This window comes from Haemaphysalis longicornis, unplaced genomic scaffold (genome assembly GCF_048455015.1).
Source record: "Haemaphysalis longicornis isolate Haplotype H1 unplaced genomic scaffold, Haemaphysalis longicornis Haplotype H1 scaffold_1, whole genome shotgun sequence".
Lineage (NCBI taxonomy): Eukaryota > Metazoa > Arthropoda > Arachnida > Ixodida > Ixodidae > Haemaphysalis > Haemaphysalis longicornis.
This window is the reverse complement of record NW_027526203.1, coordinates 300,399,848-300,423,768: the sequence shown is the minus strand read 5'-3', so window position 1 is coordinate 300,423,768 and position 23,921 is coordinate 300,399,848. Positions and strand designations below refer to the sequence as shown.

The 23,921-nt window shown below is 46.4% G+C and overlaps 1 protein-coding gene across 4 annotated transcripts in view; it reads left to right on the top strand.

Moving 5' to 3' along the window:
• Positions 1-23,253, top strand: part of LOC144149208 (band 7 protein AGAP004871-like) — a 493,398-nt gene extending 470,145 nt beyond the window's left edge. For all 4 annotated transcript variants that reach the window (XM_077680766.1, XM_077680759.1, XM_077680753.1 and 1 more), the window contains 4 exons: positions 232-435; positions 2,723-2,778; positions 5,008-5,086; positions 16,537-23,253. In XM_077680766.1, coding sequence (XP_077536892.1) covers positions 232-435; positions 2,723-2,778; positions 5,008-5,086; positions 16,537-16,758 — 561 coding nt within the window. In that variant the 3' untranslated portion in view covers positions 16,759-23,253. The remainder of the gene's footprint in view (positions 1-231; positions 436-2,722; positions 2,779-5,007; positions 5,087-16,536) is intronic.
• Positions 23,254-23,921: the final 668 nt, after the last annotated feature.

Sequence of the window (23,921 nt, the reverse complement as noted above, 5' to 3'; positions counted from 1 at the left end):
CACGCGGAGGCGACGTCACGTGTGACAAATGGTGGGCGACTTAACCCAGTCGCATCTTTCTTTGCAGTACAACTCTGTAAACCAACGACGTAACCATAATGTGCAAAACGTAAAGACCCGAGCATCCTTGCCCACCGTGCGTTCCGGGTATATTCTCCAGCGTCTTCGCCACCGCGCCCTCTGCACATGTGCCATGGTGTAAGCGGTGCCATTGCCGCGGGTGGGTCGCAGGTGCTGACCAAGGACTCTGTGACCGTGTCGGTGGACGCAGTCGTGTACTACCGGGTGCACAATGCGGCGGTGTCCGTCGCCAACGTGGAGAACGCCCACCACAGCACCCGCCTGCTCGCACAGACCACGCTGCGCAACATTCTGGGCACCCGGAACCTGCACGAGATTCTCGCCGACAGGGAGCAGATCTCCAATGCCATGCAGGCAAGCACGCGCGCTGCTGCTGACAGTGTCTGTTTTCGGCTGTTTTGCTGATGGCCGAATGCAGCTGCTTGTTAATCGTTCGGCACTTCCCACACGAAATGCTGAGAAAGAAAGGAACACTAGGCCTGCGGAAATCACCAACGCGTGCCCTGCATTGTGTGCGCTTGGAACGGCCGCCACTACCGTCATCCGTCAGTCTTGCCATCTCGGGCGTCCTGCTTTCATTAAGCTGGAAATCGACAACGAAGCCTTCGAAAAAAACTATTTTTCCACTCGAAAAGCTAACTGAAATAATGCACGTACAGTAGACTCTCGATAAACGGAACTTCAAGGGACCGAAAAAAATAGTTCCGATTAACAGGACTTTCGTTTAGTGAGATAGATGTATGAAAGCGCAAATTTGTGGGCGTACACACTTTTAATACCATTTCATGGAAATCTAAGCACTAGAAGGAGAATGTAGCGGATAGTTTTTTTTAGAAAGCAAGAAAACTGCAAGAGTATTCACGCAGTATTCAAAAAGTTGATTTGGCAACAACGAGTCGCTGTGCACTACAAAATGCATCAATTATTTTTGCTTGAGTCCTAGCAACTGCATCTTCACGGAGGCTAGAGGCCTCAACTTCACGAGTGCTTACGAGCCACCAAGTTTAGAAGACGGCAATGGGGTAATGAAGCGCGAATATCATCACGATGGAACAAAGGAGGCGGCAATAGCCTCGGTGTCTTGAATCGAGACAGAACGTTTGGAACAAGAACTGCGATGCGATTCGTTGCGCTAACACGACTGACCACTAGCGAGACGAGGCTTACGAGGTCAACGATGCTAAACAAAAAAAAAACATGGAGGAAAAAAACAAACAAAAACGAAACAGCCCTAACCGTAAAAAGCCTATTCTCATGCCAATGGGTTTCACAAGAAGTTCCATTTCTGGTTCCGTTTGCACGGTGACGCTGAAATTTTAGTTGCGATTACCGAGAGTTTTTTTTTTACGTTATCTGAATACAAAACCAACCAACTTACAGGCTACTGTTCCGTTTAAGCGATTTCCGTTCATCGAGATTCTACTGTAATATGTGTTTGAGTACTGTCTTTCGGATAACCGATGGCGGCATGGCGATTTTAATTCTGGAAAAAAAATGAAAAGGGGATTTACTGAGTAGCATGTCGCAGACTTAAGTGTGCGATCGCAACACTGGCGACAATCTTCGAAGGACATCATGAAAGCGTAAAAAGAGTGGCCGCTCGCTGTAGAAATACATGGATCAGTTTAGCACATTTTAGCAACTAGGGACCAATTTCGGCAAAAGAAGATTCAGCTGCTGCGCAGCAGGCGACTAAAATGTTCAGGTCAGTGAACGATGAGCACCCATCTCCTACATCGGCGTGACAGCACGCGCTCAGCAGTGCGTCTTCGAGATCGCATGTCTACTCGCAGGTGAGGCTTTCGAGCGCACGAAGAAGCTGGCATCCCGGCAGAGGAGCTCGTCCCTTCCTGAGCACGACCGTCTTTCATCTAGCGAGCCGTCCGCCAAGCACGCGGATAGCCAGTCATCCAGTGAACGCACGCTGACCGGCACTCGGCAAAAACCGGCCGCAAACTCACAGCCAGGCTTTAGGACATGCTAAAGACCAGAGAGCTCGCCCCTATAGAGTAGCTACTCTATAGGGGCGAGCTCTCTGGTCTGGCGTAGCATTGACCAGCACCGGAATCAACCTGCCTGTTAATTATACTGCGTCGTTTCAACTGGCGCGGCATAAAGAATGAGCCACGTGCATGAAGCACATGCGCCGAAATTCACACTTCAATTTGGCGCCAAACTAGAGTTCCTCTTTGCCACTGAAAGCCAAATGGAGATATATAACTGTACGCATTAAAAAGCTGTACAGGGCTCACATTTCGCTTTGTCGTCTCGAAAAATGTATGCAGACAGATTGGACAGAACGACTCCATTTACGAGCTCCAGTGGCCGCCGTGCTAACAACTCAAAATTGTTAATTTATAACAGATAACTGATAGCTTGAAGGTAAAGGCAAAAGTTGTGGTGAAATATTCCCAGTTGTCGATGCCTGGTGTTGCTGAGTGATTGCTCAGTTCTGAACGTGCAGAACAGGAGCGGATAAAAGAACAGAAGCAAGTAGCGAACGCTGCTGTCTGGTTACTACGAGACAGCTAAGTGGCATGTTGACCCATTTGCTGTTTGCTACATTTAAAAAGTGCACACAGCGTGTTTGTGGTGAAGCGGCAGCATCGCTGTGACAGTGCCGCTCCTCTCTCGCACGCAGAGCGCCCTGGACGAGTGCACCGACGCTTGGGGCATAAAGGTAGAGCGGGTGGAAATGTAAGCGGCCTCCTTTATAGCACACCTTCACTGTTTCGCCACTTTTTTCTCTGCAAACACCAAAACGGCTGCATGATACTTTTTGGTTTCTCAGGGTATGAACACTGAAAAAATGTCTGTGGATCTACTTTGCCACAATGCACATGAACAGCCAATCACGGGCTCTGCGGGAATAAGTCTGGCAAATTACGAGGCCCGACATACGAGTTTACGCAAAAATATGATCTGCGCCGTGACACCGCGCAATGCTAATCGTCGTGCTTGCATTGCGCGATGTCACATTTTTAAGACACTCATATGACGGCATTGCGCGATGTCACAGCACACACCACGTGTTTCGAGTAAAATATTATTCCGGGTGTAGTCATTGGCATATTTTATAGCAGTGCTTAGACTTGTCTGTGCATTGCGGTGAAGCGGACTCGCGGATATTTTTTTAGAGTGCAATCTCGTTATGTACCCCATCTACCGCGCGTTTCAGTTGTCGCTCGGTGCATTATACCTTTCACTCAATGCGGTTACCATTTGACTTGAACTTTTGCTCTATTTGTCATTTCGCTTTGCATCCCCCTGTTAGCTCTAGATCCGGTACGCACGCTTACACGCAAGAATGCGTCTTCAGCACGGCTTATTTTCCGATTCTATATCCCATACGGAGAGTATCGAAGGGGCTCATTCACGTCATCGTGCCCAAGCAATATATTGCTTGGCCCAAAATATAGGCCGCTGTATTACGAACGTTCGGCTACGAGACTTTTTACATTCTTCGCCTGTGTACAAGTCGTCAATCGGCTACGTAGACAGAAGAAGCACTGTATAAGTGACCGCAAGCGCGAGCACGGTCCTTCCCTAACTCCGTTAGAACCAAGACGAGGGCGCACTAGCCTGTTCCCCGTCTAGCTTGCACACCCCACGCTGCTAGTTAAGAAGGTACAAGTCTTGTGTAGGTGCAAGGATAGTTGGGCACAGTGAAGTTTTTTACGTCAATGAGAAGGATTAACAGACAATAACAGTTGCGAGTAATCCTATATGTGTATAGCAACATGACAGAGTTTCGGAAGCCCGCCATTGTAAAGGGTCTGGTACAATTTAAAATGCCTCTGTTTGGCTATCGGATCTGATGGTGAAAAGTGATGTTCCTTTTTGCAAAGAAAGCGAAGGTGGTGTGTCAACCATTATCCTACCTCTACTCTTGATACTTATCTCACAATATGGCGACAGTAGATGAACATCATTGTTTTATTTTTCAACCTGTTCCGCTCGCTTTTAACTGCTCTTGAAGCAGCGTTTCACAAGCGAGGTATTTATCCTGGAAATCTCTCTGCCTCTGTCTCTGTCTATTTCTCTTGCAGAAATGCACGCACCATTTCCTACACACGGTGTTCGGTGCCGAACTGACGAGTCCCTGACATTTTACTGTCGCAGCATTTCATTGTTCCGAGTAGTACTTACCGTTGAGCCTCTCTTCACGTACTCTCTTAGCATCGAGCTTTACGAGTCCCAGTTGTCGATTTTACGACGACGAACAAAAACAAGATGCGGTGTCGTGCGTGGTCGGGGGACAAATTTTGAAAAATTGAATGGTGCATACATGCTTGCGAAACGCTGGAACGAGGGATTGAAAAGCAAGGGGACAGCATAAAAAATGACGCACGCCTTTTACTGTTGCCCTAATAAACTATGAAAATGGCATGCGGATAACCTCTGCCTCCCGCTCGTATACGTGGTGGTTCGCCGAGTAATACAGTTAGGCGAAAGTTTGGGCTTGTCGAGCCTCCTTGAGGACGTCTTTTGTTTAGCCCAATGCCTGGGTTTTCGTCAAAGCATGGTATATGTTGACGCCTAGCTGTTCCATGATTCACGACGGATTAAAATAATGCCTGCAATGAAACAATGACGTTGCTCATTGAAGAAAATTTTGCTAGGGCAGAAGCGTTCAAATATTTTAGTTACTATGCTCTAAAGTGTTGGGGAAGTTGAAGAACCTCGATGATCAGAAATACCGCCACTTTGGTTTATCGCCTCGCTCAAACTTTCATGCGCGTGTTTTTTTCTATCATATTCGTCATTGAGCTACTTTTACAAAAAATAAAAAAATAAAAAATAACACGCACTCAATATTCAAACAATAGGAAATCGATAGCCAGAAAGTGCCGCGTACAGCGATAAGAAAGCGCGATTCGTGCGGGTAATCTGAACGGTCATTTCCTGCCCCTTATTATATTGCAGCAAGGACGTGCGTTTACCGGTTCAACTACAGAGAGCCATGGCCGCCGAAGCTGAGGCTGCCAGAGAAGCACGAGCAAAGGTAAAGCGTTTGGACTGCCCAATCAGCGCCATTGCGAGTGACGCACGGGGCGAGGACTCTTAGTGACGCTCTAACTTCCCCCCTTTGCATCGTATCCTTGCAGCACCATCCTTGATGCGCTAATATAAATACACATACGCTGTGCAAGAAAAGCTCGACAGCTTACCTTAATATCTCTCTAGTAGAAGTTTACATTTCTTACCGTCCACTTGCAACCCAGAACGATGGATTCCCCTGCGGGATGGGACAAAATGGATACTCCTCTTCGTGATCCATTCCCTCACTGAACGTTCAAAACAGAAATCTGTCTCGAGTTCAATTTTGCCTGTTTACTTTGTCTTCGGTTGTGCATTATTTTTAATGCTGGGATTGCATAGCATGCAGACGGGAACAATGGTTGCTATTATTTTGTGTAAGAGCTTAGCCGTGAATTCGCCCATCTTTCCGCCGGCGTGTTTCGCCGTGGCGGTGCGGGAAAGTGTATTCGGGAGGAGAGAAATACGAATAAGACCCCCTCGCAATCGCGCTGCCCCTGCTGCTTCGGGAAATGATGCCGACGTGACAACAAAGGGTTATGGCTGCTTCTGGTCGATCTGTTTTCGGTATCCCCTCGGGATAGAGGCCCCCGTTTTCTTTTCAGCGGGACCAGAATACTTGCCCGCCGCCAACCTCGACTAGGCAAACGTGACGGCTTCGGACGGCGCCTATTCCCATGCAAAACGGGCCCCTCCTCTTGGCGGCGACCATTTCAACGCCTTTTTCTTCGCGTGACTTCGCTTCCTAATGGTTTTGCTTCATGTGGCAGCGCCGCAAAGCCCGGCGCGAACGTGCCTACGGGTGGCTGCGTATACGGCCGAGCCCACGCCCCGGAGTCGCGATTTGTCCATCGTTAGGCCTAATGAAGGTGTCCGACGGCTGTTAGCGGCTTGCAGGCTCCGGGAAGCTATTATTGGTTTCCATTCCGGCATTTCCTTCTCCGCTTGATACGGGAAAATAGCGCGGCGAGGAGCTACTTCCGAACGTGCTAATGTGGCCGCCTGCCAGCCGGGCAATCAGCGGGCTCCGTAACTGCCTTCGGAGAGGCCTAACAAGCTCGCCAGCTCCGCCAACGGGGCCGCAGGCTTCGAGCGGCGGGGAATCGGTTCGGCAGCCGCCCGATGCTGGCCGACAAATTGGTTCGCCGAGTGCTTGTTGCCGTTCGGAATTCATAACGGAAACAAATGACCGACTGTTATCGCCTCCTTCGAAAGACGGGGTAACACGTGGCCGCACGCTTTTTCTGCGGACGTTTACTTTCCCGCATTCCGCCAGGGGCCGCCACCGCTGCCGACCGGGGGAGCTACTGACTAGCTCCTCGCTGTTGTGAAACCCGCCTTCGTTCCCTATTTCTCTATCGGGCTTATTTATGGCCGGCGAAGGGGCTCAAACTCCAATAGTGATTTTTTATTCCTGAAATTCCCAAGTTATACACTAGACGCTACTCTGACTCATGATTTAGGCGGCCACGCGAGGGCCGACAGTGCGTTGCCAATTTAGGCGGCGTCATTAATTTGATTTGTCAATATTTCAAGAACACATTGACCGTTAGCTTTGTATTTAGGTTATAACTTGTGCAAAGCTATCCCTTTGTTCAGTGCGAGTTCGGGATGATTGATACTGAGATATAGTCCACTTGAAACTGCCGTTGGAAGTGCGCTGTCCCTACATGTCTAGCTTTTTCGATTACGTGACTTGTGTGTTGAGCGCCTCTATTTTTTAGAGAACTTCCGTGAAACTGTCAGCTACAGGAGGCTATCGAAATAAATAAAAGCACTTGTCAAAGTCAACAAAAAATCTAATCACGCCTGAAATTTGAAACCTAAGAAATGTGTAGGCGTCTGCACATAGTGCTTCATGTGGTGCATATTAACTCTTTCGTTACCACGCCTATTCAAATCGATCACCGGTGATCGATGATTTATATTGCCCATTTCGACATGTTGTAGTCGTTTCTCGTACACCTAATGCAGCCAGTGATTAGTCTAGGCATTGCCCTTTTAGAATCAGTTTAAATTTTCCCGCTCTGGCGACATTGAGATTTTTGGCGGCGTTTTTTGCGACCTGAGGTGCGCGTGTTTCTGACGAAGGGGGCGTGGCTGCTGCACTTGAGAAAAAAGGATGCAGGTCGTGGTTAGGCTGCATTACCATAATATATTTTTTGTCAAAAGGCTCCTGGCAAGTCAAATACCAAATAATGAGGTCAGCTTTGTAATCCGACAGCGTTGAGAGGTGATAATTATTTGAAAATGGCCCCAGCTATTCACTAATGATCTTTGGTTCGGACAAAGAGCAGCTTTATTCTCCCAAAGCTTATTTCTGATGGTCCCCCGCATGTCTAGCAAGTGTGCCTGACATTTTCAACCAGTTTCCAGCAGTTTCGGTTTCGTTTTCGCATTGCGAAATTCATATTTGGCGCTACTACGCAGTTACCCAACTACAAGCTCATTTGCCATGGCGCCTCCGTTGCCCGCTACTGGGGCCGTATTCTGCTGGTCATCCGACGCGCGCCGGAACGATTTCCGGCGCCCTTCCGACGCGGTTGTTTAGAGAGAGGAGAAAGTGGGCTCTCACGATTGGCTCGGAGCGGAAAACGTCAGCCGGCCTACGTCACGCGGCTATATTTTGGCTATTTTTTGGTGACGTCACGTAGCCAAAGGCTCCCGCTCGTTCTCCCGCGACCGGCGCGTGAAATCCGGCGCGGTTGAGAGCGCATCGGATTGTACGATGGCTGCGTATATGCCGCCTGTGTTTGCACTTTTGTTGGAGCTGCTGGAGGAGGATCCTGTGCCTGAGCGTCGACTGAGCGACGGCGACTTTCAGCGCCGTTTCCGTGTCAACAAGGGCCCGGCGCGGATGCTGTGCGACGCACTTGACGAGTACGTTAGGCCTCGAGGTGCGACGGGGCTATCTACGGAAGCGAACGTGAAGTGCGCGCTGAGGCTCTTCGCTACCGGCAGCTTGTCGGTAGCTGTGATACTCTTGGCATGACGCAGCCGTCGGTCAGCCGCAGCATTCACGCCGTTGCCAAGGCGCTGAAACTGGAAGCCCTTATCGGCCATCGAGGTGCAGCGAAGTGTCAACAGATACGAAGGTGCTGTGCTTGCTGTGTCCCTCTTCGCAACTGACAGTTTGCAAAGCGTTTTCTGCCACCATGAAACACTGTCGCACCCCGACGCCAGTCGCAGCTTTCACACTGTGGTGTCGGCACTGAAGGAGCTCCGACACACGAGGGTTTTGAATACCCCGGCGACGTAAGCACGGTGTAAGTACTACTTGTTTCTGGCTACGTTTGTTACGGAAGCAAAAAATTGTTTTGCATCGAAGGGAAAAGGAGCGCGATGTCTGAAAAGCAGTCACTGAAATGTGTTTGTTTTAAGCGGTGTGGTGTGGTGTGGTGGCAGTGAACTCCCATAAATTTCGCAATTGTGCATGATCAAATAGTGTGTCAAAAAAAAAAAACAGCAGATGCATGCATATGTAAATAATCTTTTAACTCTCCGGCCTATATTCGCTTAAGTGAAATGATATCGAAAAGGTATGTCAATAAATGTAGCTAAAATGAACGCGTTCAGAGGTATCGAATAGGGTGGCGTCTTGAAAGAAAAAAAGCTTATAAAGAAAGATAAACAGGTGTATTGTGTTGGTCGTCTAACTGACTTCATAAAGAACCGTGTAATATATGCGTAACGTATATCGCCCTCGCCCCGCCCCCATCGTGTGTCAACTGCTTCGGCGCCTTGTCACTTCGGCTGAGATGTTTTCCCCTGCTTGACACATAGTGAAAAGGTGACAAGTTCAGCTTGTCGGCTCGTTTTAAGGGTTTATCGATTTCGAAATGCGGGGTGGGGAGGGGAGGGGTTGTGTTTCGCAGTTGTACCGCATAGATGGGTGGGAGGGCCCTTATCTATAGTTGTAAGTAACCAATTTTCCTCTCAGGTCGCCTGCATGCTCTAATTCCCCTGCTACGCGAAACAGCGACGATTAAAGAAAAGGCACATACAACACGGCGACGTCGTTTGTCGTTGCATGCAGTTGCGGAGTGAATCAGTTCCAAGTAACCCAGTTCTTTGTATTCTTGCTCTTGTTTATTACCTTTTCCCTTTTTCAAACTGTGTACTTGTTTAATGCTTTAGTACATATTTGTGTTATGTATTTCTTTCAGGTGTGCGACGCCAGTATGAAGGCCCTGACCGTGACTGCCGACTACAGTGCCTTTGTGTGACTGGCTGTTCACTTTTGCCCGTGACGTGTAAAGCCTGGCGAGTTCTGGTTGATGGTGGCCACCTGCTCGAGTCGTGGCTCATGACACCCCCTGCTCGTCGTCCAGGCCCCAGACACCTGAAGAAAAGTACAATGCCGCACATGCTTCGACGTGCTCTGTCGTGAAGTGCAGCATTGCAGTTCTCAAGAGCTGTTTTCCTTGCCTGCAGTAGCACCAGCTTTTCTTTATAGGCCTCTTCTGGCAGCCAACATTGTCAGTGTGTGTTGTGTGGCTGCCTGTTGGAACGACTAACGACAATAGCTGCAGCAGCACCAAGGGACGAGCGCAGTGATACAGACGACGCGGCTGATGAGGTGCCTGCCCCCGACAGGAGCAAGAAGCTCCTGAAGGACAGGGCAACCAACGCATCTTCAGACAGCTTTGTGGCACTAAACATGTCATTTTTAACTTTCGTTTCTGATTGTGTGTGGTGTGCGGTGTTTGTTTTGTCGGGAGAAAATTGTTTTGTTGTTGTTTCAAGTAGCATATACTTTGCCCTGACGCGACATTGTTTCCTGTAGAGAAGCTTCTTGTCGTTTTGTGTTTGACATGGTTGTGTGAGGACAACAGAGAAAGTTGCTTTGCTTTCGACCACTATATACTATGTCTTGACACGATGTTGCTTGATCTGGGATAGCCCGTGCCTACTGTTTTGATGGGTCGTGAGGCCTTGTTGTGGGTATAGAGACCGGTCAAGATTCTCTTGAGAAAATTCTGTTTATTACACTGTAACCGTCATTCTGCTGTGAAGCAAAGAATGATGATGCATGTACCACAAAAAAAAATAATCAGTATACTGCGGACTCTTCTGGAAACATTTAGTTCAATCATGTCAAGAGTTATATTATGACATAGCACAACCATTGCACGGTGACTTTGTTTGGAAATCTCTGACAGATCATTTTACTTAAGAGAACACGATATGCCAGTATGCATCTCCACTGTTTATACAAAAAGTAAACATGCTTAAAATGTTGGAGGCTGTCTCTTAACAAAGAGTTCACTGTCATGGTTTACTCTGACATTCTCATGGTAAGTGGAAAAATGGTCACAAAAGTTTCATTTACCCCACCATTGCAAGTATTCTAGCACTCAGTGCTTTGATGACTGCTTGCTTAGATTTTTAAAGTGATATTGCGATTTTTTCTGTCATGAAGGACCTGCTTGTAAAAAATAATTATGATATGCCAACAGCAGCATCTACAAAGGCGTATTGAATTTTTCCTCAATAAATCAGGGTGTGACAAGTTATGTTGAACTGTTTCCTTTTACCCTGTATGCAGCAGCACCGTCCAAGAGTAACCAACACTGGGAAAAAATAATCGTGACAAAATCAACTATAGCATTTCTGTAGTAATGGTACACAGCCTTATTTAAAGTGCACAGAAACCAACGCAACTTCATTGCAAAAAAAAAAAAAAAAAAGAAGGGCACATTGATGTTTGTGATGCAATGCCAAAACTGCTTTCTCTACTCCAGCTTGTTAAAGTGCTCATAGTTGGCATCTATTCTTGTTAAAACCCACAGTTCTGGTTGTTCGTTCAGGGCCTTCCACAACTAGCAGCTCTCCAGCTCCAGTGTGCCTGAAAATGTGTTCATTATGAGCTTAACGGCCAAAAAACAATAAGGGGTTGAAAATTCGGTCTCTATGTTAGTTAACGAAGTGTATTGCGGTATACTTCACCTATTTAACCCTCAAGGGTAGAAGCATTAAATAGGGAAATGGCATTACAAAATATGCTAACGTAAGGATACATTGCAGGTGTTCAATTACAAAAATTGCACCTCATTGCACAGTCACTGAGTTGTACCTATGCTTGTAGAAACAAGTGATTATCGTGGATGGAAACAATACCTGCGGGAAGGCGGTTTGATTCTCGGGATGTTTTCAGAAAAAAACTGAGCAAACTACTTCAAGTTGCATGATTAAGCACCAAATTTGTGGGCGTGGTCAATGTGACGTGATACAAGCTTAGGCTGTTAGAGCAGTTCGTCACGCAGAATAGCATATTAATATAGCTCATGAAACAAAGCTAGGCGGGAAACGTATCCTCGGGACGCTAAAGATTGGAGGTCAGTACTCTCTTTCATTGACGTTGCACTTGCACCCCTGCTTTCATTAAAAAAAAAAAATTAAAACGAGCTTGCCGTGATATTACCTCGAACCATGTATGGGTTTGTTTATTTATTGTTTGTTTTTATCGCCCGGCCACGCCTGGCTCTGTTATCTGTGTCCGCGAAGTGCGTCTTCCATTCTTTATTTTTATGCCGCACGGGCTATCTCATTCACATAAGCAGACTGTTTCGCCCTAATGGCACTAGCCCAGAATAATCTTCTCTGATCTACAATGTTCTGTATTTCAATGGACGGTTCGAGAAACACTTGCGCCGAAAGATAAAAGCGTGCAGAGCAGACGCCGCGGCATTCGATTCGACGACACTCGCCTGCACAAGTCACTCTGTTGACCGCTGCTTCGCCGCCTCTGTATTCTTTTGAGTTGTTAGGGGAGCACAAGTTCGCTACAATAAACTTGTTTTTCCTTCAAGACAACTGCGTCATCCTTGGCTTCGTGACAATATAAGTACGCAATCTGATCGTGCGCAAAACGCGCACACATGCGTTTTGAAAAACGGGTTTAATTCACTGCACAAGCGAGAGTGGCCGAACAATGACATGGCGTTAGAAAATCGATCGAAATATCGTACTCACGTCACAGCCCTCTTATATATAACTGCCGGGCAACAGCGTACCGTTTACGTCGCTTTTCGTCCCAAGAGAACGCCCTTGTGGGACGAAATTTTTGCGCAGCAACTTACTGAGCGTTCAAATATGCCTCCTTTAAAAACAGCTGTGCCGCGCGCAGCGCTCCCTGGCGCCTCATAACGGAACAAAGTAAAAACATAAATGCGTGTAAACCTGTTAAACTAGCATTAGCAGCAACGGCAGTGCCCATGAAAACAGATAAACAGAAAAGGCTTTGTTATATCTAAACAATTTTATTAAATTCGCTTTAGCAGCATTTGAAAGTTATGAGATTGTCCCCGAAGGCGATGACGTACTTCCCGCGATCTTCGAGGGCGGGGCGGTTGGCTATTTGCACGTCATTTTGACGTCACGAACTTCCGACGCGCGTCGGAAGGGCGTCGGATAGCAGAATACGGCCCCAGCTCCTCAAAACAAGCATGCCGCTCGCGCTTCCACTTTATCTACGCCTTGCTTCTGCGATAAGAGCTTCCGCTGAAAGTCAAACGATAACACCAAGTCGTCGGGTATCAGTTCAGACGAGGAGAACGTTTCCAATTGGCCTTGAACACCGCCAGCTGTTCACCGGCCAGTTTCGGTTTCATACGAGGGTATTTCCGGGAGTCTAGTGTCGCTTCATAGTAGTACTGTTTATTCTGACAAAGTCTCCAACAGCCTTGTATTTGTTTCTTTTCAAAATTGTTAGGTGGCGCTGCAATGTAGTAGGCTTGTAGTGCTGAACTTGCTTCACAGCCCGACGGCGGCTTGGTGAAAGCTTGCTGGGCATGATTCTAGCGCATCGTACCTTATTCCTGCAAGCAGGGCTACCATAGTGAGTCAGAACATGATAATAAAACGCAAATGAAAGTTCTGACTGATGAGCGATCATCAGAACGTCAACAAGCATCCACCAAAGAGTTTGGTTCTCAACTCCAAGCGGATTTTTTCGCATCGCTTGCTTGCCTTCAATATTGTGGTGGTCATAATCATTGACAAGTTGTTTTTACATCACGTGGAGGCTAATTTGGGCCTTTAATAATGTCAAACCACCAGATTTCTTCTAGAGAACTATCCAAAATAGCAAAACTTGAAATAGAGGTTGGGCTTCACCACATGGCATGGGCACCACGTGGGCTAACATTTTCTTTTATATCTGACAAATTGTACTGCGCAACTCAATTTCTTTTCTAGGGCGGGTTTTTGAAATGTCTACCTACAAAATGTATATTCTAAATTTTTTCTACTACACGTGGTTTATTATACACAACTTACTTTTTTCTTTTTTCTTCGACGCGCGGGCAAAAATTTCGAATTCGATAATTTTTTTCGGAATCATTATTTAGGAAAACATTAATAAAACTGGTGTCGTTGGAAAGCGCGTGGAATAATCTGCATTGTATGTCACTGCAATGTGTGCCTAACCAATATGTATAGCACAAAAAAATGTTTTGTTAGACCCTTCAAAATTGGTCAATTTCCCACGGTAACGAAAGAGTTAATGTTTTCCCCCGTATTGATTGAAAACTTCGAATTAATTACCCGGTTCTATACAAGACCGACAGAAAGTTTACCGAATGAAGGTGTTAAAAACTACGAAACTCAGTTGGCTTGTACTAAAAAAAATACTAGTTGGACATAAGAAACTAAGTGATTAATGCAGTTTTACTGCTCAACTTAACTCTATGAAATTCATAACAGTGTATTATTATTTTAGCAAAAGCACAATTCCGGCCTTGAGATGGGCTTTCCATTTTTCAACGCGTCACCTCCGCCACTTTCCGCACAAAAGAAAAAGACAAATTTTCAGTGTGTTGAACATGTGGAGTGCACCCCAACTTTCAGAAATATCGCAAAATGAAGAGCGTAGAAACAAGAACATTTTTTAAGAGCCGCGTTTTCAAGAAACCAGTCTGTTTGGGTAGACGTCATTCACAACCAGGTTTCTTAATTATGTTAGAGGATGTTTACAAAACGGAGAATGCAAACGGAGACTTGGTTGCCATTCACAGAGCAGCGTCCTTTCTTAAAAATAAAAATACAACTAAAGTTCAATGTTTAGCTTAAGTTAATTCGGTAAAACTTTACGTTTACACCAAGTAGAAGCTGACGAGCTCAAAGACATAGGATGCCCATCTGCGGTGAAGCAACTTTTTATTTTGAGTGTCGAAAACTAAAAGACCGCGATTTTTTCTTTTATACTTTTTTTTGTCTGAGTTCGGAGTGTGGTAGAGCAATCTTAAATGCAAGTGAGAAATTTTTGTGCACAACGCAGCATGTAAAAGCAAGATTTATTGGCTGCTGCATATTTGCCTCATGGGTGTAATTATGGAAAATAGCTAAATAAGCAGTAGCTGTCAAATATATTGCTAGAAAGTTCTTGAAGAGAATAAATTGAAAAAAAAAAATGTACATATTGCTTAGGGTGGCTCTTTTCGACTCTGGCGATTTTCCGTGAATTAATTCCCTTCGCATGACCGGAATTAGGTTTCTCCGATTGGATTTAAGATTTGTTACATGATTCCGTTTGTGAAACGCGAGAATTTAAGTACTCGTAGCGTGTGACATAACTAAGGGTCAATCAAACCAGAAAAATATTCCACGAAAGGTACTCGGCAAATTCCCAAAGTCTGAAATAGCCAAACCGGGCGACATTTATTTTTCATTTAGTTACGTTCACGCCCTTCCAACTTCGTATTATTTCACGGGTACTGCTTCTATCGCAATTCCTGTGGTTTCACCCGTACTTTAAGCTAGATATTAAAAACCAAGCTAGGTAAAGGAATTATAAGAGCTATGTATGCGGGTCTCCGAGTTTTGTCCACTTAAGCGCCGCTTTTATGCACTGATACTGCAGAGACAGCCCGGTGGCGCGCCACTTTCAGCGTCCATTTCATCCAAACACTCAGTAGGTTCTGACACCCAAAACAGACGCTTTCAAAACGAACAATACTCATAATTTCGTCTGGGTAGCGCTAATACCAACGTCAGTGACAGTCCTACCATCTTGCAGCACATACACTTCGTTTGTAAGCACTAGCAAGTTTTCACGGTTGGAATTGAGTGCAGATGATATGAAACAGCCTTTGAGTGGTTGTTTTCTATACAATGCAACAAGGTGGTCACTTACGCCTGGAAACTAGCTAGGAGCTCAGCTTACTGAAGTGTCAATCGGCTGAAGGCTTTGACATCAGAGGGGGTAATTCATAAAGGAGCGATGTGTAGTCACCCGCCACCCACGAACGGACTTTTTTTTTTTTTCCAAACCAACACAATCGAACCCGTTAGGCCCTGTAAAACAAAACTTTTGTTGGAAGTCGCTCTCTCGAAGCACTACTCTCTTGCTTTTGCAAAGGGAAAGATGCGGAAAGGCGTTGCAGCTCACTTAGCTTTTTCTTTTTTTCGCCATGAGGGCAAGGGAGGGGTGCAATAAAGGAACAGCAGCGTCAAGTGGTTCTGCCACTTCACCGCAATCAGTAGGAAATACGAATAGATGATCTTTTGTGCAGCATTCGGATCCAGCTGTTTGCGGGGCAGCTTGAGAAAAAAAAAAAAGCCGAGAACGATGATTCGCATATGTTTTTTTCGCCGTCTTCTTTAACAACCAGAGCCTGGTTTCTGTTTTCGCTCTTGTCATTATATTATAATAGATAACGGGTTAGGAAACGAGGACAAAAACATCCATATAACTGCACCCCATACGTTTATTTACATATGTGTGGAGTTGAAAGTGCCACAAGATTTTTAATACCCTGCTTTTTCGGACTTTGGTTGGCATACTCTCACGAGCCCGTGGCAGAACCTTTTACAAACGCAACATTTTGTGTACACCAAGCTTTTATTTTCAATTCTAACCTAGAAAGGGATCTATACGGTTTCCGCGTAGATATGCAATTTGTGTGCTTCAGCTGTTGAAATTGTTTTCAATATTGTGCTGTCCAACAACTTGTATTTTTTCAAGAGTACGTGTTGTTTTCATGCGCTGTTCGCCACGCCTTGTCACGGTTCCCCGACCTATGTCAAGCTATCGCAGTAGCTTATAGATAGGGAACCGCCCAGTGTTCCTGGAAATAAAATTTTATTTGATGTGATTTGATTTGATTTGATTTGATCATTTTTGAAAGGGTGGTACCCACGGAGCTACACCTGACAGCTTTCAACTTTGTAGAAGCTTTTAAAAATCCGGCTTAAACACGTTATGCTGAGCACGAAGCAGACATTCAATGCTAACAGAGTGAAAGTACTTTGCAGAAGGCTAAATTAGTTGTGAGCAACTGACGATGGAAGTGATGTGATGTCAGGAAAAGTACGTGGACGCGGTAGGCAATGCGGGCTACCCACAGCAATTCGTGTTGCGGGGGCGTGGCCGCCGACACGCAGTTGACGCTTTTCTTCCTCGCCTGTGCGCAGTTGATTGCCGCCGAAGGAGAGCAGAAGTCGTCTCGGGCCCTGAAAGAGGCCGCGGACGTGATGTCCCTAAGCCCGGCCGCCCTGCAGCTGCGTTACCTTCAGACACTGAACACCATCTCCGCCGAGAAGAATTCCACCATCATCTTTCCGCTGCCCATAGATTTCCTCGCCTGCTTCATGCCTGACAAGAAGAAGCATCGGGCCATGGACGCGGACCCGTGAGCGTTCGCCCGAGCCGCTGACCGAGGGCCTTGGCAAGACGCTGGAACGATTTGCACGCAGTCCGCCCGGGGCGGCTGCAAGTGTTGCTCTGTTGGATGGCACCGCGGTGGCTCTATTCCCTACCACCACACGGGACGGAAGGAAAGTGCACCGGCGTTTGTTACTCGCAGGCTCTGTTGTTGCATGCGCGCTTGCAGCAAAAACGTTGCAGTTTGTACACGTTGTTGATGGGCCGTTGGAATCTGCACGTGTGGGATAGGTTTGTTAGCAAATGGCGGATCATTTTATTCCCGCTATCATGTTCCCTTGCAAATTAGGGATAAAGGAAGTTCTCCAGCTGCTGATGGTATAAATGGAATATTAACGTGATTACTCCAGATTACCACAGCGTAACATACAGGGAAGAATCTATTTCGCGTATGTGCGAGTGGGGCTGTTTTTTTTTTTTTTCGGTCAAGGCCATGGAAACGCAAACGTAGCGCTTATTACATTACAAATTGTTGTAATCCTTGTAACCATCGTTACAAACCATTGTAAAGTTGGCGACACACGGTTGGCTTTCTACATTAGAGCCGAGTGGAGCCCCCCACCCTTTTAAGTGTATGGGAAAAAAATTTCATTATTGTATCGTGCTTGTCGGTGTGAACAATTTCACGTGCACATGACTGAATACTGGAAACGCAACCGAAGAGACACAAGCACTCCGTATCTGCACGAAATATTTAGGTACGGGCAAAACTGGGTCCTGAATTGTACGTCACACGTCACACAGGACTTCAAATACGTAGCTGCATATTGATCTTCAATCATTATCGGGCACTTAAAAACCAAGGTAAGTGTTTTACACACTGTAGAGTGCATAAACATGTCACCATTACTTTTTGTGAAGGAGGTTACTCAAATTGGCGTGTTGAGGGGAATGCTGGAAACTTCGATTCTGCCGTTTAAATTTATGAAAGGGGCATAAAATAACTATGTTGGGTAGCCCCCAACGCAAGAGATACCGCATGCATGGTTATACAAGTAACCGTCATTAATGACGGTGTACCGACGCGCTACCGGTCACGTGTGATCCATTCCCTTTTTTCCCTCGCGAGGCGCTTGCTGGAACGCAGCGTGAACAATTTGCCAGGAGCCCGTTGTAGTCCACCATCCAACCACGAGACCACTCGTCTGCACGGGCTCACGCACAACTGGGGGTGCGCACTGGATTGTAAAGGGTAGTTCCAGATGGCCCGCGATGACTGTCACGCAAAAAGCCCGCCGAGAGGAATCTAGCTCCAGTTTGCGAGAGGAGTGACCCACCCGCACGCATCGGCCCCCTCTGAAGGTAACGCCCGGCTGAGGCCGGAGCCCATCCCGGCGTCTAGCGACGCCCCGAGCGTTTGGCTGTAGGACGCCGACGACAACAGCGGCGAGTGCCCTCCCAGCCCCCTCCGTGGTGGCGAGGCCAGTTGAAAAGCCGAGCCCTTGAACGCACGCGCAGTTTTCCTCTCTGGGCGTGAGTGGTGGCTGAACCGTTAGGTGTTTGTCCTTGCCGCGCGGTCCTGCCTGCGCTGCCCGAATGGTTGCTCTGTGGTCATAGCTGCTTCTCGTGGACCCTCCGGCTCAACGCTCGGAGCCTCTCAATGTGCAGCTGCTGCACGAACCTCCTCTCCAAAATTTCCTCCTTACAGGAGGATAATTTGCTCTCAGCTTGTTTGTCACAATCGCGGAACGAGAAGTTCATGGATGGAAAGATCATTGACGCAACGAATTGATCTTTTCAGTAAAATTAGCTGACAGCGTCGCAACAACGAGGGAAAAAATAAGAGAGATGCAAGCTGGTTTTATTTCAAGCCTTATTTGTTGGATTGATACCTTTTTGCATTCAAAGGGACGTGATCCCTGTTCTATTTTGCAAGACCTTCCAGAAAGGTACCGTCGTCAGTGCGCCAAAAGCAAGCCCACAGTTGCATCACTGGGAGCAAATGAACGCCTTCGCCTTTTACGAAAACAATACAAGCCAATGAAAGCAGATATTTTATCGCGCTTTAAAATCTTCTGTGGTAATCACTGTGCGTAGTTAATTCACGAGTTCTAACGCTGCTTACAAAACTTGCATTACTCTTGCTTGTTAGTGGGAAAGAACAAAACGGCCCTTGTAGCGAGGAAGCGGGAAGCAGATTTGGCATCGTACAGGAGGACCAAACAAGTGAGAAAAAAGCAATGTACCACGGGGTCCTTGAGCGCGGTAATGCAATGAATAGAGATGTTGCACCCACTCTGGCAGCGCGGGCTTTTACCCAACGTTCACTGTCCTCTGCTGCCTGTCGTCCAGAAAGGGAAGGGAAGGCCCCTTAACACAGCGCACAAAGTAGTGTGTCGTGCAGACCGCACTGCCACCGATAGAGTGCGAGGCTTGTTTTTATACAAAAGGCAACAAGTGTAATACTGATGGCACAACCAGCACACCGGAACCTGGAGTCACTGGTCAAAGTGGGCAGTTCGGAATCAGAATGAAAAGACGGCAATAGATGGAGGAATCGTGCACAACTGCATTGACCCATATTTGTTTGAGTTGATGGTATCGCTAGCGGCCAATTTATGTTGCTTGGACGAATGAAGACAACGTACCCCTTTACTTCATTTTAAAAATGGCGTCGTTCAGAATAGAGTATTTTTCATTAAACTGGAACGATGATGTCGTCTCTGAGGGATTTTTGCGGTTAAGAGAGCGAATTTAAAATCCCTCGCTTCCTTCACCATATTTAACGAAACTTTATTTATTTCGGGGCTAATAAAAAAGAATTCACACCAAAATATAAATTAGCCAAACAGGGCATACTTCCGAATAAACGGGGATAATAAACTGTAATAGGGGCTACAGGCAACTTGAAAGAAACACACACAGCGCGCAAAAAAAAAAACAGGACGAAAAACGGAGGGATGTACAACACAAGCGCTTTTTTTTTTGCGCGCTGTTTGTGTTTCTTTCAAGATGATTTACCAACTCGCCCAACTTTCGGTGTTGCAACAGCCAAGACGGGGGAGCAAGTAGGATGACTTTACTCTTGGGGTCTCCGCCTAAAAGGCAACGAAAATAGGACTCCTGCCGATTGGAAATCGCAAAGTACATCATTTGTGTGGCGGCGCGGTCATGGCCTCGATCCTTGGTTCAAATAGCGTAACTCTACAACAGGTAGTCACTTACTTAAAATTTGACCACAGCCAAGCAAAACTCCGAGTGTTGCTCACAGGGTGGGAGGCTGGAGCTTGGCGGTATTTAATGAGCCCTTACGGGTGAAATCGTCTAGCTGTTTTAAGAGCCGCTTAGAAAATGCCCCATCCCCGGCTACTGGGGCTTTCCGCTGTTGTTGCGCGGTCATTGGTTGACTTTGGGAATTTTTGTGCTTTAGCCCTATGTTACTTGCATTATGGTTTAACAAGACCGTATTTTCTAGGGCATAAATTACAGCCGCAGTTGGTATTTTTGGTCATCTTAATATTCTACACAGCTCGCGGATGCTTTTGGTATCCACAATATTCCTTGGGGGAAATTTGAGGATCGCTGGGACATCGGCAGCTTACGGTCTATTTTTCATTACTACGGCGGATTTACTCAGGTGGTACCGGTAGGCCCTATGCCACTGATAGCCCTATGTCTACCTTCATTGATTCCACTTCGAATTAAAATTAACAGACGTTTGAGCCAAGCAAAGTTCAACGTTGTCTTCATGGTTCCTTTAAGGCAGCATAGTTAACCAACCTTACGTGCACTCATAATTGGTATAAGTTTTTTGCCAGAAATCGATGCCCGTAAGACCAAAATAATTTCCTTTGTCTTATCATAAATGCGCCCTGTTAAGGAAGTTGTCGTAAAATGCCAGGCTGGGCCCATTTATGTGCTTGACTGAAGAAATTCGTCTTAAAGGAGTTTTAGTGTTCAGGCGATGCCAATATCTCAGGACTCTAGAGGGACTTAACGTACGCCACTAACGGGGTCGACACTCTGCCGCACTACTGCCAGGGACTCGGGTGGTAACGAACGAGAAGCACAAACTGCCCGCTGTTTGCAACACCATCTAGGAGCGAAAAAAGAAGAAGAAAAAAAACACGGCATGCGTGTCAGGAAGCAATTTTGTTTCGCTGCTTCCCCGCAGCAGTCGTCGAATTCTGACGGTCCTGCGACGAGCGAGCGTTTCCAACGACGCGATCGCGCGCAGCGCATCAGTCCTCGAACCCACAGTACCCGTGTACTTCGCGAGTCTTTGTTGTACGCATTTCCTCTCTGTCGCCAACAACCGCGGTCGTGTACCTCCACGGTTGGCGCGACAACAAAAAAGAATTTAAGAGGAAGCAGTCAGCGGGAGAAAAAAAAATGAAAAAAAAAAGCTACACGCGACAACTCTCGTACTCGAACGCGTGGAGAAATTTTGTAAACTTCTAGCCTTTAGATTTGAAGTATACTTCGAGAGTTAATCCAGTAGCATAGAAAGCCATATGTTGCTGCTTCAGTATGTTGTGTTAACGGGTCGTCTAGAGTGATGCAAAGCGCGCATAGTTACAGAATAGGACGCTGCTCTTAGTCGTGTTCATCCTTTTTTTCCTAAGTGAGGAACAAGCGGTAAGGTTCGTCAGGCAAAGTTTATCCACGCCTTTCAACGAGCGTCTCAAAATTGCCTTTCTCGTTCCACAATTCCCTCTGCAGCCAAAATGATCTTGCGACGCATTTTTCATTGGCCATGAAAGAGAACACGGGTGTCGTTTATATCATTGGTTTTTAATCGTGGCCAGTATTTTTTTTTTCTGGTTTCGCCCCCGGTGACGCCATGTTTTATTATTCCAAGCCAACGAGCGAAAGTATTCCGCGACCCGTCGGTCAGCCTCAGTGCAGGAATTTTCAGAAAATACAAAACAGGGTGCAGCACGCACGTTCACAAATGCTTTTTAATTTTACTTATGCTTCGCGACTGCTTTTTCGTTACAGCTTCAGTCCGTGCGGAGGTGATAAATTTGGCGTCATAAAAACCAGGCATTATATTTGCAGAAGTTTGGAGAGCTCCGCGTGTCGTAAAGTTAGACGAGGAATGCGGTGTGGTGGCTGCTGAATGACATAAGGCTGTAACAGCACTTCTTCAAAGTATTGCATTCGCACCTGCATTTGCGTACGACGCTGTACAGCGTTTGTTACATTCCGACATTTTATCGTTTGTTTTGTGTTTTAGGCAGTGTCAGATGTGATAGCATTTCTCGGCGACAAAGGATCTATAGCGACTGATTAAGTACGTGTTACGCCCTCATCTACGCTTAAATCTATAGTTTGCCGATTGCCTGCTTTATTGGTAAAGTATACAAACATCAACAGGACCACAGAGTTGTCCCCTAATCGACTAATCACTTTTATCGTATAATTCTTCAGTTCATGTAGTTGGGCATAAATATAATTAAGGCAGCAGAATCAGTCAACAAGTTAATCCCCGGCGATAAGACTCCACACTCACAACTCTGTAGCTCCAGTGTCTGTGGCGCGAGTGTCTGTGCGTAACGAAAGCTCTGATTATTATCTGATTGTCTGTAGATTGTATGTAGCGACCTACTTGTATTATTGCACGTAAAGCAGCTGATTACACCGCGCATTACAAATAATAAGAGTATATGTAACTGTTTCTAGGCAAAGTCGCTGGTAACTTTGAAAAGTATTTTTGTAGTCCAACATATCCATGAATTAACCTTACTGCATTTACTCCGTGCTCCTTAGCTGAGAGAATGAAAAAAAAGGACAGCGTCGTGTCGGTAACGCTTCGAAGCGATTTGAGAGAAGCATCGGTTCCTATTCGTGCCAAAAAGAAAGACGCGGGCAGGCTGAAAGACGAAATCTCATCGAGGAAAGTAAAAAAAATGTAATTTTGGGATAAAATCTGAGACACTCGTTGCAAAATCTACAAAAAGATAGTTTAGCGGGGCTAAAATGTCGTGGTATTTACATTGCTTTTTAGAAAGCTGCCGTCGCAGGATGGGTCGAACTGGCCAATACTTGTGCCGCTGCGTGCTTTTTCAAGGCGCGAAAAATTATTTGTGTAAGATAGCGAACTAAAGGGCAAAATGATCAGGGAAGACGCAGATAACCTAGATGGTGTGCACAGCTCTCGCTCAAAAAAAAAAAAAAAAAGACACGTACGCAAAAAAATTCGTAATGAAAAAGGAGGCGATTCGCAAATGTACATACATGTGGCACTGCATCGACATGGTTCACTTTTCTTGATATGCAAGTAGAGCTACCCTCTCCACGGAGAGAGGTGAGTAGCCGAGAGACGATTCCTTTTTGCGTTCACGTTACGCTTGATTACTGTGCTTCAGAGTCATTATTGTAACGCGCCTCCCGTGTAGCACAAGCTGCTCTGTTTACCCCGTGAGTGTTGTTTGCATTTCACAGTGTACTCCCTGTCATCCCCGAATGTTTGCTTATGTGCAATGTTTATAGATCCGAAAAATAAATTCCAGTTTGATTGTGCAGTCCTTGTGGCCCACCGAGTTTTCTCCTTTTCAATGTGTATAAGAAAAACTCCACAGGAAGATACCAAATTCCCTGATAATTTGTTCAAATACGAAACTCGTGTTTTCCCGCCGCGGTGGCTCAGTGGCTATGGCGTTGGGCCTCTGAGCCCAAAGACGCGGGTTCGATTCCCGGCCGCGGCGGCCGCTTTTCTGATGGAGGCGAAAAACGCAAACGCCCGTGTGCTCGAGATTTCGGAGTACGTTAAAGGTGCCCAGGTGGTCAAAACTAATCCGGAGCCCTCCACTACGGCGCGCCTCGTCGCCTGCGTTGCGTCGGCGCGTCAAACCCCCACAATCAATCAAAAGAAACTGGCGTTTTCAGGTATGCACAGAGGTATACATAGTCGTCCTCATACACATGACCAGTGCGAAACAAACATTTATGGATGGTCATTCTGATCGATGCGATGGGGTAAGAGCTAACAGTGCGAATCCCGTTGTGTGACAGGTTTGAGTTGACGAACTGAATTCCATTCACTCCTCCCGCGGCTATCCCTCCACCGTTTACGCCCTTTTCTTCCCCTTGCACACTTTCGAGGAGGCTGGTACTATGCGGGGGTTTTGAGAAATCACACTTTTGCTGCTATAGCTTACTGAAAAAAGAAGCTTGTCACAACAAACTCTGT